This window comes from Anomaloglossus baeobatrachus, chromosome 4, assembly GCF_048569485.1.
Source record: "Anomaloglossus baeobatrachus isolate aAnoBae1 chromosome 4, aAnoBae1.hap1, whole genome shotgun sequence".
NCBI classification, from domain to species: domain Eukaryota; kingdom Metazoa; phylum Chordata; class Amphibia; order Anura; family Aromobatidae; genus Anomaloglossus; species Anomaloglossus baeobatrachus.
The window spans coordinates 91,302,305-91,318,704 of NC_134356.1; the positions used below are offsets into that span (position 1 = coordinate 91,302,305).

General features: G+C 49.3%; 1 protein-coding gene across 1 annotated transcript in view; it reads right to left on the bottom strand.

Moving 5' to 3' along the window:
- DDX46 (DEAD-box helicase 46) overlaps window positions 1-16,400 on the bottom strand; it is a 209,277-nt gene that overhangs the window by 169,220 nt on the left and 23,657 nt on the right. The window contains exons 2-7 of the mRNA XM_075344461.1: window positions 13,650-13,835; window positions 13,279-13,419; window positions 11,749-11,845; window positions 9,703-9,868; window positions 9,471-9,616; window positions 8,141-8,254 (exon numbers count right to left, since the gene is read on the bottom strand). Of these exons, the coding sequence (XP_075200576.1) occupies window positions 8,141-8,254; window positions 9,471-9,616; window positions 9,703-9,868; window positions 11,749-11,845; window positions 13,279-13,419; window positions 13,650-13,835 (850 nt within the window). The remainder of the gene's footprint in view (window positions 1-8,140; window positions 8,255-9,470; window positions 9,617-9,702; window positions 9,869-11,748; window positions 11,846-13,278; window positions 13,420-13,649; window positions 13,836-16,400) is intronic.

The following is a 16,400-nucleotide window of genomic DNA, read 5'->3' on the forward strand; positions in this document are numbered from 1 at the left end:
TTCTACCTAAGCTGGCATCCGCCGAAGCATAGGTATGCACCTGATAATGCTTGGTGAAAGTGTGCAGACTGGACCAGGTAGCTGCCTGGCACACCTGTTGAGCCGAAGCCTGGTGACGTAATGCCCAGGACGCACCCACGGCTCTGGTTGAGTGGGCTTTCAGCCCTGAAGGAACCGGAAGCCCCGCAGAACAGTAGGCTTCAAGAATTGGTTCTTTGATCCATCGAGCCAGGGTGGCTTTAGAAGCCTGCAACCCCTTGCGCGGACCAGCGACAAGGACAAAAAGTGCATCGGAACGGCGTATGGGCGCCGTGCGGGAAATGTAGATTCTGAGTGCTCTCACCAGATCTAGCAAACGTAAGTCCTTTTCATACCGGTGAACCGGATGAGGGCAAAAAGAAGGCAAGGAAATATCCTGATTAAGATGAAAAAAGGATACGACCTTAGGAAGAAACTCCGGAATGGGGCGCAGCACAACCTTGTCCTGGTGGAACACCAGGAAGGGAGCCTTGGATGACAGAGCTGCCAGCTCAGACACTCGCCGAAGCGATGTGATGGCAACAAGAAACGCCACTTTCTGCGACAGCCGAGAAAAGGAAACTTCCTTCAGAGGCTCGAAGGGCGGCTTCTGGAGAGCAACTAGTACCCTGTTCAGATCCCATGGATCTAACGGTCGCTTGTACGGGGGCACAATATGACAGACCCCCTGCAGGAACGTGCGCACCTTAGGAAGACGTGCTAGACGCTTCTGAAAAAACACGGATAGTGCCGAAACTTGCCCTTTAAGGGAGCTGAGCGACAAGCCCTTTTCTAACCCCGATTGCAGGAAAGAAAGAAACTTGGGTAATGCAAATGGCCAGGGAGACACTCCCTGGGCCGAGCACCAGGATAAGAAAATCTTCCACGTTCTGTGGTAGATCTTAGCAGAATTCGACTTTCTAGCTTGTCTCATTGTGGCAATCACTCCTTGAGATAATCCTGCAGATGCTAGGATCCAGGACTCAATGGCCACACAGTCAGGTTCAGGGCCGCAGAATTCTGATGGAAAAACGGCCCTTGGGACAGTAAGTCTGGTCGGTCTGGCAGTGACCACGGTCGACCGATCGTGAGATGCCACAGATCCGGATACCACGACCTCCTCGGCCAGTTTGGAGCGACGAGTATGATGCGGCTGCACTCGGATCTGATCTTGCGTAGCACTCTGGGCAAGAGCGCCAGAGGCGGAAACACGTAAGGGAGCTGAAACTGCGACCAATCTTGAACCAAGGCGTCTGCCGCCAGAGCTCTTTGATCGCGCGACCTCGCCATGAATGCCGGGACCTTGTTGTTGTGCCGGGATGCCATTAGGTCGACGTCCGGCACTCCCCAGCGGCGACAGATTTCCTGAAACACGTCCGGGTGAAGGGACCATTCCCCTGCGTCCATGCCCTGGCGACTGAGGAAGTCCGCTTCCCAGTTTTCTACGCCTGGGATGTGAACCGCGGATATGGTGGATGCTCTGTCCTCCACCCACATTAGAATGCGCCGGACTTCTTGGAAGGCTTGCCGACTGCGCGTCCCTCCTTGGTGGTTGATGTATGCCACCGCTGTGGAGTTGTCCGATTGGATTCGGATCTGCTTTCCTTCCAGCCACTGCTGGAAGGCCAGTAGGGCAAGATACACTGCTCTGATTTCCAGAACATTGATCTGAAGGGTGGACTCCTGCGGAGTCCACGTCCCCTGAGCCCTGTGGTGGAGAAACACTGCTCCCCACCCCGACAGACTCGCATCTGTCGTACCTACTGCCCAGGATGGGGGCAGGAAGGATCTTCCCTGAGATAATGAGGTGGGAAGGAGCCACCATTGTAGAGAGTCCTTGGCCGTCTGGGAAAGCGAGACTTTCCTGTCCAGGGACGTTGACTTCCCGTCCCATTGGCGGAGAATGTCCCATTGAAGTGGGCGCAGATGAAACTGCGCAAAGGGAACTGCTTCCATGGCTGCCACCATCTTCCCTAGGAAATGCATGAGGCGCCGCAAGGGATGCAACTGGCCCTGCAGAAGAGATTGCACCCCTGTCTGTAGTGACCGCTGCTTGTCCAGCGGAAGCTTCACTATCGCTGCTAGAGTATGAAACTCCATGCCAAGATACGTTAGTGACTGAGTCGGTGATAGGATCGACTTTGGAAAGTTGATGATCCATCCGAAAGACTGTAGAGTCTCCAGCGTAGCATTCAGGCTGTGCTGACATGCCTCCTGAGAGGGAGCTTTGACCAATAAGTCGTCTAGGTAAGGGATCACCGAGTGTCCCTGAGAGTGCAAGACTGCTACCACCGCCGCCATGACCTTGGTGAAGACCTGTGGGGCTGTCGCCAGACCAAATGGAAGAGCTACGAACTGAAAATGGTCGTCTCCTATCACAAAACGTAGAAAACGTTGATGTTCTGTAGCAATTGGCACGTGGAGATAAGCATCTTTGATGTCTATTGAGGCAAGGAAGTCTCCTCTGGACATTGAGGCAATGACAGAGCGGAGGGTTTCCATCCGGAACCTCCTGGCGTGCACATGTTTGTTGAGCCGTTTTAGGTCCAGAACAGGACGGAACGAGCCGTCCTTTTTTGGAACCACAAAGAGATTGGAGTAAAACCCTTGCCCTTGTTCCTGAGGAGGGACTGGGATAACCACTCCTTCCGCTTTTAGGGAATCCACCGCCTGCAGCAGAGCATCTGCTCGGTCTGGATGTGGGGAGGTTCTGAAGAACCGAGCTGGAGGACGAGAATTGAACTCGATTCTGTACCCGCGAGACAAAATGTCCGTCACCCACCGGTCTTTGACCTGTGACATCCAAATGCCGGAAAAGCGGGAGAGCCTGCCCCCGACCGGCGATGCGGAGGGGGGGGGGCTGGAAGTCATGAGGTAGCCGCTTTGGAAGCGGTACCTCCATTTGCTTTCTTGGGGCGTGTGTGAGTCCGCCACGAATCTGAGTTTCTTTGCGTCCTCTGAGTCCCTTTGGACGAGGTAAATGGTGTCTTGCCCGAACCTCGAAAGGACTGAAACCTCTGCTGCCACTTTTTCTGCTGAGGTTTGGATGTTCTGGGTTGTGGTAAAGAGGAGTCTTTACCCTTGGACTGCTTAATGATGTCAGCCAATGGCTCGCCAAACAGTCTATCTCTAGACAAAGGCAAACTGGTTAAACATTTTTTGGAACCAGCATCTGCTTTCCAGTCCTTTAACCACAAGGCTCTGCGCAAAACTACCGAATTGGCGGACGCCATTGAGGTGCGACTGGTAGATTCTAGGACCGCATTGATAGCGTAAGACGCAAACGCCGACATCTGCGTGGTAAGGTGCGCCACTTGCGGCACTGCTGGATGCATGATAGCATCCACTTTTGCTAAGCCAGCTGAAATAGCCTGGAGTGCCCATACGGCTGCGAATGCCGGAGCAAACGACGCGCCTATAGCTTCATAGACAGATTTTAACCAAAGGTCCATCTGTCTGTCATTGGCATCTTTAAGTGAAGCGCCATCCTCCACTGCAACTATGGATCTAGCTGCAAGTTTGGAAATCGGGGGGTCTACCTTTGGACACTGTGTCCAGCGCTTGACCACCTCAGGGGGGAAAGGGAAACGCGTATCTTTAGATCGTTTAGAGAAACGCCTTTCTGGGTGAGCGTCGTGCTTCTGGATTGATTCTCTGAAGTCAGAGTGATCTAACAAGGCACTCAATTTACGCTTGGGATAAAGGAAACGAAACTTTTCCTGCTCCGCAGCCGCCTCTTCTGCTGAAGGGGCTGGGGGAGAAATATCCAACAGCCTATTGATGGCTGAGATAAGGTCGTTTACCATGGCATCCCCATCCGGGGTATCCAGGTTGAGAGGGGTTCCAGGAGTGGATTCCTGATCACTCTCATCAGACACATCACAGGGAGACTGATTGCGCTGAGACCCTGAGCAGTGTGAAGACGTCGAGGGTCTTTCCCAGCGAGCTCGCTTAGGGTGGCTGGGGCCATCATCTGAGTCATAATCCTCGGCCTGTGAAGCCGGGGACCCCCCTGTGGGCTGGATACATTCCAAGTAAGGGGGACCTGAGGACAGAGGCCTCGCCGTGCCCAGAGACTGAGCCCCATGCATAGATTGCAAGGTCTCAAGGATTTTTGCCATAGATACAGACATATTATCTGCAAAAACTGCAAAGTCTGTCCCTGTCACCGGGGCAGAACTTACAAGCGTCTCAGCCTGGGTCGCTACCTCTCCTGACTCCGGCTGGCGAAGCAGCACCGGGTCGGAGCATTGCACACAATGGGGGTCATCGGAGCCTGCTGGTAGATTAGCCCCACATGCAGCACACGCAGTATACACAGCCCTTTTTGCCTTGGCCGCCTTGCGTTTTGAGGATGACATGTTGCTGCTTCCACAGAGCGATCTGGGATATGCAGCCAGAAGCGCACCTCACAGTGCAAGTAATACAATAACTATATATCTGTACCCAGTACACTGATACACAGTGAGGCACTAGAGGGACCAGCACAGAAAATCGCTTACCGCCCGCTTAAAAAGCGGGTGTGTGGTCGCCAGATAGCCCCCAGTCCAGGTCTCCCAGAGCCTTGCGTCCTTCCTCCAGCCAGGCATGCATGTAATGGCTGCCGGCGTCTCGAGAGAGGAAGGGGGGCGGGCCCTGGGCGTTCCTGGCCAAGAGCGGGAAGCCTGCTTCCCTCTGTGCCAAGTGAGAGGGCTGGAGCATGTAAAACAGGCTCCAGCCCTCGTCGCTGCTAGCGAACAGCGTCTCTCCCCTACCCTGAATGACAGGGTGGGGGCGGGAACGAATCGGAGCTGCCGGCGTCCTAGGCCCAAAAAGCCGGGGACTAAATTTATAACCGCCGCCGCCGTAAAAGCGCGGACGGCGGATCCCCGGCGCACCACAAGTCACAGCAGCGCCGCCCGGTCCAGAGGGGGTCGGCGCTGCGTTCCCAAACACAAACAATCCCCCAGTAATCTGTAGGGACACCAACTCCACGTTGCGGTCCCCGGCGCACTACAACACCCAGCCAGCCCGGAGTGTGTCTGTGCCTGCCGGGGACACAGAGTACCTGTATGATGCAGGGCCTGTCCCTGATCGTACTCCTGCTCCGTCTCCATCAGGTTCTAATGGGTCTGTGGATGGAGCCCGGCATCAGAGCTGAGAGGCCGGCAGGATCCCACTTCCACAGAGCCCTACCAGGGGATGTGGAAGGAAAACAGCATGTCAGGCTCCAGCCCTGTACCAGCAATAGGTACCTCAACCTTACAACACCATCCAGGGGTGAGAAGGGAGCATGCTGGGGACACTATATGTGTCCTCTTTTCTTCCATCCGAAATAGTCAGCAGCTACTGCTGACTAAAAACTGTGGAGCTATGCATGGAATGTCTGACCTCCTTCGCACACAAAGCTAAAACTGGAGAACCCGTGATACCACGGGGGGGTATAGCCAGAGGGGGAGGGGCCTTGCACTTTTAATGTAGTGCTTTGTGTGGCCTCCAGAGGGCAGTAGCTATACCCCAATCGTCTGGGTCTCCCAATAGAGCGCTGAAGAAAGTAACCCTGTGTCTTGGCACCCTTGCTCCTTGTGAACGACATGCTGTTGTCTTTCAGGAGAGTGATCACTGAGGGATATATAGCCACAAGCTAACAGTACAGCCGAACCGAGAAAGTGTATACAAATATAATATATATATATACAGTTCGGCACTCTATGGGGCCCAGCACCGGGTGACCGGTGTGGCTTACCGACCGCTCAAGCGGTGTGTGGCCACCAGATTCCCTGCCTCGGGTCTCCCAGAGATGCAGCCAGAAGTCCTCCACCGGCAGAATGTGCTTAAAACATGGCTGTCGGCGTTCACAGGGGAGGAGGGAGCCGTGGGCGTAACTACAAAAGTGCGGGAATCTGGCCCCAGAGTGATTAGTGAGGGGGGCGGAGGACAGCTACGTGTGCTCCAGCCCTCACTGTCGGCGTCAGACCGACCGTCCCGCCCTTACCCCTGACTGGCAGGCCCGGGGGCAGGAGTTTAATGCACTAGGCCGCAAAAGCCGGGGACTAAAGTTAAAACCGCGGCCGGCAAGCAGGCGCGGTCGGCGCGGTAGTCCCGGTCTCATACCAACACCGCAGTCGCTGCAGCGTCTGAGGCCAAGGTGCTCCATGCACCATCCCCAAGGGGACACAGAGTACCTGTAGATGCAGGGCCCTGTCCCTGATGATACTCAGTCTCCTGTCCGTCAGAATCCCACAGGGGCTGCGGAGGGAGCCCGGTCCCAGTGCCTGGATGACCGGAAAGGATCCCACTTCTCCCAGAGCCCCTAAGGGATGGGGAAGGAAAACGGCATGTGGCTCCAGCCTGTGTACCCGCAATGGGTACCTCAACCTTAACAACACCGCCGACTTAGTGGGGTGAGAAGGGAGCATGCCGGGAGCCCTGTTAGAGGCCCTCTTTTCTTCCATCCGATACAATCAGCAGCTGCTGCTGACTAGAATGGGAGCATGAGTGAATGTGTGCCTCCTTCAACACAAAGCATAAAACTGAGGAGCCCGTGATGCACGGGAGGGTGTATAGGCAGAGGGGAGGGGTTACACTTTTTAAAGTGTAATACTTTGTGTGGCCTCCGGAGGCAGAAGCTATACACCCAATTGTCTGGGTCTCCCAATGGAGCGACAAAGAAAGCAACATTTCCCATAGGACATAATGCAAGCTCAGACAATTCGTTCCACAACTTGTTCAATGTCCCATTCTGGTCCGCTATTGTGCCATTCCACACACGCATACATTATGCTCTCCTTACCGTCCGTTCCCTCGCCGGCCTCCTGGTTCTTGTAGTTCGCTGGTAGAGGATGTGTCTTGGGCAACCATCGCGACGATGGAGGAACTTCCGCTGCCAGCGCGCTGACGTCAAAGGCAGGAGCCGCTTGCCTCGGATTGGTCAGTGTGCTGCCTTTGAGTAGCGTCTAACAGCGGAAGTTCCTCCATCGTCGCGATGGTTACCCGACACACATCCTGTACCAGCGGACTACAAGAACTGGGAGGAATAGGTGTGTGTGTGTGTGTGTGTGTGTGTGTATGTGGACTGCAAGAGCGGGTCAGAGCGCAGTGAGAGTACGGAACCGGTGTGCGGTGAGTATTTGCTCTTATGGCAAAGCTTGCTCGTAAACGGAGTTACAAATTTACAGCAAGCTTTGCTCGTATACGAAAATGCTCGCAAACTGGGTTACTCGTAAACCGAGGTTCCGCTGTATTTTATTAGTCCAGTTTTGTGGTACATAGAATTTTAAGATCACTTTTATTACACTCTTCAGTTGGCAACTTAATAAGAAAAATAAAAATAAAAAATAAACCACACCACAACACAAAAATTCACAGCAATTACAATTCCATTAGGTAAACCATAAACAAAAAAAAACAAAATACCCATTGGGTGAACAATAAACAGCATTTGAAATTGCAGTTTTGCTTGTCTCATGTTTATCCCGCAGGACATTTATATATGGGGGTTTTTTTTTTTTGTTTTTTTACATGTTTTTTTACTTTAGCACAAGCTATTACTTTTACAGCAGGGTTCACCATACTCTGACACCCATACCTTTATTTTTCTATAGATGGAGATGTATGCTGGCTTGTATTTGCGAGACAAGCTAGAATTTCTACTCGTCCCATTTTTGGAAATATACAACTTTTTGATCACATTTTAGTTTCCTTTATTTGTACTAAGCCAGAATTAATGACAGTGATCAGGTTCATCAGATGACCCCTGGCTGTCATGCCAACACATCAGCGCCCTGAAATCACGTCATGTGGCCACCGATGGGTGCGGGGCATGGAACCCCGCCAATGAGTGTTAAATCCCACTGTCCGAGATTAACAGTGGGATTTAACTATATAGCAGCGGGTGGATCTCCAATCTGCCCCCCACTGTTAAGAGGCGCGTCGGATTATCAGATCAGCCGACATGTGCAAAGAAAAGGTGCAGGTTCAGCACATGGGCCCGCATCAAAGAGAGCGAGACGACCTTGAACATACCGGTGTGTCCAAGGTCGTGAAGGGGTTAAAGGTGAATGTATAATAATCCCAAATTTATTCATGAATAATTATAACATGTCAAAGTCCACATTGAAGAACATATGCCGCTGATTATTACCTCCATAGCATCTTGATCATTCTCCATAAGCTCTCCTTTATTCTTTGTGGTCTCTACACCAACCTTCTTCGTTGTCACTACAGTAACTACCTTTGTTACTGTTGCGCCAGTTTTCTGTGATAAAAAATATAAAGCATTAGAAAAATTAAAGCTTTTCATGGCAGAGGTAGACACAGAAGGGAGCTAGCTAATGAACGGTGCTCGACAGCCAGCCCTCCATCACTGCTGGTACACCGGTAGGATGAGGAAGCTCTTGTCTACGTGAGAACAATTACAGCCGCTGGAATCACAAGGGCTGGTCTGATATTGGGCTTACAGCGCGGTGCACAGGATTAAGTAGGTTTTGAGAAAATCTTAAGAACTTTTCTGTAAGTTTTATCATTGCTAGAATAAATCTTGTATCACTTTAAGCTCCCTTTTAGGTGCTGTATCAATTCTGCTGTCTGCCATTAGTTGTGTTTTAAAGGGAACCGGTCACCAGTTTTTTCCCTATTGAAACAAAAATCACTTTCTGCCGCTCCTGTGCTGCATTCTATGAAGGTGCACCTTGTTGCTGGCCCCCCTTGCAGACCCCTAAAAGAACTTTATAAAATCTTACAGTTTCCAAATTAGTTTGGTTGGCCAGATGGGCGGGCTCTAATTCGTCTCCTGTCCCCCCTCCTGCCGCTGTTCGCTGTCCCCCAGACATGATTTACATGGATGACGCTGCCCCCCTCCACGCTGCTGGAGTCTCGCGCAGGCGCATTTCGCTGAGCATAAAGTTTCCCCCGCGCGGGCGCCAGTGATGTAGTTGTGCAGGAGCGAGATTATGGGCAGGTACAATGATGACACTGCTGAGGTCATACACAGCGCCACCCATAGTCTCGCGCCTGCGCGACTACATCACCGGTGCTCGCGCGAGGGAAACTATGCTCAGCCCCACGATAGGGGCACAGCGAAATGCACCTGCGCGAGACTCCAGGAGCGTGGACGATGAAGGAGGCAGCGTCATCCATGTAAATCATGACTGGGGGACGGTGAAAGCGGCAGGAGGGGGGACAGGAGTCGAATTAGAGCCCGCCCATCTGACCAACCAAACTCATTTGCATAGGAAACGGTAAGATTTTATAAAGTTCTTTTAGGGGGTCTGCAAGGTGGGCCAGCAACAAGGTGCACCTTCCTAGAATTCAGCACAGGAGCTGTAGAAGGTGATATTTTTGGTTTAATAGGGAAAAAAACTGGTGACTGGTTCCCTTTAAGACAAAAGTCAATACTAGGATTATCTCTCTGCTGCACTTCTACATAAACCTAAGGTATTATATGTGTAAGAAGTCAGATTATCAGACCTAACCTTTTCACTTCCACCTTTCACACTGCCCATGTTAAACTTCTTTACTTCTTCTTTGACCTCTTCCATGTAAGCATCCAGAGGATCCAACTCCTCATCCTCTTCTTCCTGGTCTTCCTTTTCTTCCTCAGTTGATTCATCTTCATCATCTGAGATAAAAAATAATAAAAAAAATATATTAAAATATTGTAAACACAGCTTAAAATAAAAAACTATTAGTACAAAAAATATATACCATCGTCATCTTCTAAGCTCCATTTCTTTCCTTGTCTCATTTCTTCAACTTCTTTCCTCAGTTCTCCAATGCTTTCCACAACTCTCTTACGTTGCTCTTCCCGCCATTTTTCTACTCTTTCTTTACGTTTCCTCATTTCTTCTTCAAGCTTATTTTGGTCAAAATTCTGAGTGTACAAAAGATAGCTTGGTTACAATGTTTTGTCATTGGTTGATAAAGAATATATAAACCAGGCTCAGGAGTTGGGCCTGCTTCATACCAGGCAGATGTTGGCTGAATTACATAGCTGGCATCTGCCTGTAATGAAGAAACTAATGCAGAAAACAAGCGCAATAGGGTCTTAGGCTATGTGAGCACGTTGCGTATTTGCATGTAGTTACGCTGCGATCTGCACCGCAGCGTAACTGCACGCGTCCTGCGTCCCCAGCATAATCTATGAAGATTATGCAGGAGCCGTGTGCACGTGGCGTCTTAGAGCGCAGCGCTTCAGCTGCTGCCCAAAGCGCGCGGTCTAAGAAGTGACAAGACACTTTTCCTGCGCTCTGCCTGCAGCTCCTGCCCTGTCTATGGGAGGGGCTGCATTCAGAGCGCATGGAATCGGCTTATTTTTTTTCATTACGGACTCTTTCTGCAGCGATTTGAAGCGCACGTGTGCTGTTCAAATCGCTGCAGAAATTTCTGCAGGGACAAACGCTACGTGCGCACATAGCCTTAATTGGTTACAATAGTGGTAGGGATTAGATTATTATCTACTCACCTGGGATAGCTGTATGGGACAGAACTACTAATGCGTGTAACAGGCTGCTGCATATCCGCGGGTGATACACACCAAGAAAGTATCCTATCATGATACAATGTGTTTCCTCTGAGCTGCCTCAATGGACAAGGACACAAAATGGATTATCCATAGTATCATATGATTTTGTCTTGAATAAGGGGCTAGATTGCCTTGAAATACGTAGACAAATAAACCATTTTCAACTTAATCCATTTGAAGTCCTTATCGTCCATTGACGCAGCGCAGAGGAAACACATTTTATCCTGACGAAGCCCCGCCCGTTGAAACGCGTGTCGAGGCCCCGCTCACCGCCACCTGCCTACCTGCTGGCACTTTCTAACATGTCTCAAGGTATTTCCTTTTATACGCTTATTTAGTGACATGTTACTTTGGCGTTTATATAGGGAGAGACCTGAGATGTCTCGAAAGCTTGCTTTATAACATCATAATTTATTTTAGTTAGCCATTAAAAGGTATCACAACTACAAAATTTTAATTTTGTTTCTCTCACGGAGAGCAATCAATCATTATAGGGAGAGAAACACATGGGTGACTATAATTAGTTCATTATTTACTACATGATCTCCCAACCCTTTGGCTATTGGGTTTCTGATTAACCCTTTTGTGTCTAGCAGCCCCATTACATCTGCAGGTGGTGTTTGTGCAACTTTGTGTATGGCGATTTTTAGATCTTATTCGTCACCACTGTCTGTCCTTATGTCACGTATACTTTATTAAAATGGATTTTGTATTTCCCTTAGAACTTGTTTCTGGTCTCTTCTTTACCATTGGTCTTCCTTTTACCTTGTCTATTGGTGTTTTTGACCACTGGGATCTTTTTGGTATTGCAGAGACTGGAGCATCTGCAGATCGCTGTAGTTTAACCATTTAAATGTCGTTCACATTCTCTGACAGCAGCAATTAACCCCCAGTAAACATGCACACTTTCCCATCGACCCCATCTGTTCCCTGCAATACGATGGCAGGAAAGCGATGGGTTACTATGGTCAATGAAAAATCCCAAAAGTTACATCATAGTCTTCCTGTAACACTAAAGCATAGGCTGGACTTCCTAGGAGAACCACAATGTTGAAAATCTGTGAAATCACCAGTATAAGCAATTGCAGGTTCAAGTTCCCAAAAAGGAAATAAAAAAAATAAAGTAAAAAGGAATGTAAAAAAAAAAAAAAAAAAAATGACCAACTTTCTTCACGTCAACATGTATTTCCTATTTTCATTAAAATAACACATGAATCACATATACTCACACTGACATCCTTTTCCTTGTCTTTATCTTCTTCTTTATCTTCTTTTTTCTTTTCCTTTGTTGCTTCTGAAACATCAGTTTTTTCTTTTGATTTTGACCTGGAAAAAGGATGAAGAATATGCAAGTGTTGAATAAAAAAAAACCCAAACAAAAAGGCATTACATAATTAAAGGGGTTATTTCCTAAAGATTACGCCTGTGTATCTGCCCTATTAGAATATATGGACATCAAACCATAAGACTTATGGGAGGGTGGAGAGAAATAGTATTAAATTCATGGTTATTCATCTGTCTGGCGAGCATTTTATATTACCATCCTCCAGCAAAGGCCAATGTTGGTCTGTTAGCAGCTTCCTATCCATCAGATTACATACATAGCTACAAATAACATTTCTCTTTCTATGGGGAACCAGACAGTCTATTAACCTCATACTGCTAAGCCCGTTTTCACCTTAAAGGGAACCTGTCACCAGATTTTTGAGCTCTAAACCAAAACTAGCATATTAAAGAGCACCTGTTCTGCATTCTATAAAAGCTGCACGTTATCCCCTGACACTCACAAATGCCATTATAGAATCTCCAGCCATGTATGCTAATCTTTCGTCCCGATGGGCATCCTATTTTGAAGGCTTCTGTTCTTCCTTTCGACGCTGATCGCTGTCCTCCTTTGATGATTAACGTGGATGACGCCTCCAGCACAATCCACGTAGCCAGGTAAAATCTCTCGAGCCGGCATGGTCAGCTCATGCAGGCACACGTTTCTCTGCCCTATTGCGGGCAAAGCGGAAAACATTGGTGTGCGAGTCGGTAAGTTCTTTGTGAAGGCGCAAGATTGTACCCGTCTACATGGATGACGCAGGTGACTTCATCCTCATCACTGCGCAAAATCTTGCTTCGGTAATGAGAAGCAGGAAAACTGTGGCTAGCGCATGCCCATTTATGTTTTGGCTCTGCCCGCAGTAGCTCAGAGTGAAGTGCACATGTGTGAGCCAGCAACATCTCTGCGCTGGTGCAAGATTTTGCCCAGCTACGAGGATGACCAAGGTGACATCATCCACATTGCCGAGTAATATCTCGCGCTTGCACAGAAAACTCGCCGGCTCGCGCAGGCGCACCAATGTTTTTGACACTGTCTGCAATAGGGCAGAGTGAAGTGCCGCTAATGTCTCTACACAAGCATGAGATTTGCCCGGCTACGTGGATAGCGGCGGAGGTAACATCCACGTCAATCATTAAAGAAGGATGGCGATCCGCACCGAAAGGGGGATAGGAGCTGCAAAATAGGACGTCCGAATATAAGAGCTGCAAAATAGGACACCCATCGGACTGAAGATCATCGGGAAATCTAAAGGATACAAAGCACATAATGGCCAGAAGTGGTGGTCTTCCTTATACAGTATACACACATAAAACAGCTTATTCTGATATGTTACTTGAAAGCACAGTTATTAATAGCTGGGTTCCTTTGCAGATTACAGCTGATCAATACAAGGGAAAATATTAAATTTCATGACAATAAGGGGTTACATTACCTTTTTTCTCCCTTTTTAGTTTTGCTAGGGCTGGGAGATCGTGAACGTTTACCACGACTCTTGCTTCTTGATCGCCTCCGCTCCCTACTTCGGGATCTTCTTCTCTCCCGACTGCGCTCTCTTTCTCTGCTTGGCCGACGGCTATTAGCATAATAATTTAAATTAAAAAAAAAAAATAATAATAATTTGTAGCACACTCTTCAAGGGTGAAGCAGATATGCAACAAACCAACAGGCGTGACCGACAACAAAACAATGCTCTTCATGTTACAAGTAAACACAATACATTTACACGCTCGCATCCATACACAAGAAACAAAGGCACGTCCAATAAAATTACAGAAAACTATTAAAACTATAAATGAGACGTACAGTGGACGCTTCCTGTCTCTGGAGCGCGATCTTCTGCGATCCCTACTGCGTGATCGCTCTCTCCTCCTATCTCTGTCTCGACTCCTTGAACGGCGGTCATCTCTTTTGGATCTCTTGTCAGGTGGTGAGCGACTTTTAGATCGGCTTCCGGAACGGCCACGTGATGATGACCGCTTCCTATAATGTCTAGGTAACAGGACGAAAATAAATTAGTATTTAAAGAACGCACTAGCGTCCTTTTCCCTTTAATTTTAAGATCTAATGAGCGTTCGAGAAGTGTGGAAAACACAATACTTAATATACACTGATCTGGAGTAATTTATAATTCAGAGCTACATTCATAATTCTGCAGAAGACTATCAAGCAAACCTACAGAAATATCCTGAGCAGCTGCAGTGGAATACTTAGTTTTGTTTTTTAATACCTATAAAATGACATTTTTGTGTACTCACCATAAAATGTCTTTCTTGGAGCCTTTCATTGGGGGACACAGACAGTGGGTATTATGATGTCTCCAGGGGAGGCGTGACACTAGATTTGCAAAAGTGTTTGCTCCTCCTCCCACAGCATATACCCTACCGTAGCTAGGCAGGAAACTAGCTTAGTTTGGTGTAAAAGCAGTAGGAGAAGAACAACGAAAACACAAGGGTGGGAGCTGTGTCCCCCCCCAATGAAAGGCTCCAAGAAGAAGGGAATTTTGTTTACTTACCGTAAATTCCTTTTCTTCTAGCTCCAATTGGGAGACCCAGACAATTGGGTGTATCGCTTCTGCCTCCGGAGGCCACACAAAGTATTACACTTAAAAGTGTAAAGCCCCTCCCCTTCTGCCTATACACCCCCCCGTGAGTCACGGGCTCCTCAGTTTTGGTGCAAAAGCAGGAAGGAGGAAACTTATAATTTGGTCTAAAGTAATTCAATCCGAAGGAAGTTCGGAAAACTGAAAACCATTCAACATGAACAACATGTGTACACAAAGAACAACAGCCCGAAGGGAACAGGGGCGGGTGCTGGGTCTCCCAACTGGAGCTAGAAGAAAAGGAATTTACGGTAAGTAAACAAAATTCCCTTCTTCTTTGTCGCTCCATTGGGAGACCCAGACAATTGGGACGTCCAAAAGCAGTCCCTGGGTGGGTAAAATAATACCTCGTAATAGAGCCGTAAAACGGCCCCTTCCTACAGGTGGGCAACCGCCGCCTGAAGGACTCGCCTACCTAGGCTGGCATCTGCCGAAGCATAGGTATGCACCTGATAGTGTTTCGTGAAAGTGTGCAGACTCGACCAGGTAGCCGCCTGACACACCTGCTGAGCCGTAGCCTGGTGCCGCAAAGCCCAGGACGCACCCACGGCTCTGGTAGAATGGGCCTTCAGCCCTGAGGGAACCGGAAGCCCAGAGGAACGGTAGGCTTCGAGAATTGGTTCCTTGATCCACCGAGCCAGGGTTGATTTGGAAGCCTGTGACCCTTTACGCTGGCCAGCGAGAAGGACAAAGAGTGCATCCGAGCGGCGCAGGGGCGCCGTACGAGAAATGTAGAATCTGAGTGCTCTCACCAGATCCAACAAGTGCAAATCCTTTTCACATTGGTGAACTGGATGTGGACAAAGAGAAGTTAAGGAGATATCCTGATTGAGATGAAAGGGGGATACCACCTTAGGGAGAAATTCCGGAACCGGACGCAGAACCACCTTGTCCTGGTGAAACACCAGAAAAGGAGCCTTGCATGACAGCGCTGCTAGCTCAGACACTCTCCGAAGTGATGTGACTGCTACTAGGAAGACCACTTTCTGCGAAAGGCGTGAAAGAGAAATATCCTTCATTGGCTCAAAAGGTGGTTTCTGAAGAGCCATCAGCACCCTGTTCAGATCCCAGGGTTCTAACGGACGCTTGTAAGGAGGAACTATGTGACAAACCCCCTGCAGGAACGTGCGCACCTTTGGAAGTCTGGCTAGGCGCTTCTGGAAAAACACAGAGAGCGCTGAGACTTGTCCCTTAAGAGAACCGAGCGACAAACCCTTTTCCAATCCGGATTGAAGGAAGGAAAGAAAAGTGGGCAAGGCAAATGGCCAGGGAGTAAAACCCTGATCAGCGCACCAGGATAAGAATATTCTCCACGTCCTGTGGTAGATCTTGGCGGACGTTGGTTTCCTGGCCTGTCTCATAGTGGCAATGACCTCTTGAGATAACCCTGAAGATGCTAGGATCCAGGACTCAATGGCCACACAGTCAGGTTGAGGGCCGCAGAATTCAGATGGAAAAACGGCCCTTGAGACAGCAAGTCTGGTCGGTCTGGTAGTGCCCACGGTTGACCCACCGTGAGATGCCACAGATCCGGGTACCACGACCTCCTCGGCCAGTCTGGAGCGACGAGGATGGCGCGGCGGCAGTCTGACCTGATCTTGCGTAACACTCTGGGCAACAGTGCCAGAGGAGGAAACACATAAGGCAGTTGAAACTGCGACCAATCCTGAACTAATGCGTCTGCTGCCAGAGCTCTGTGATCTTGAGACCGTGCCATGAATGCCGGGACCTTGTTGTTGTGCCGGGACGCCATTAGGTCGACGTCCGGCATCCCCCAGCGGCAACAGATCTCTTGAAATACGTCCGGGTGAAGGGACCATTCCCCTGCGTCCATGCCCTGGCGACTGAGAAAGTCTGCTTCCCAGTTTTCTACGCCCGGGATGTGAACTGCGGATATGGCGGATGCAGTGGCTTCCGCCCACAGCAGAATCCGCCGGACTTCCTGGAAGGCTTGC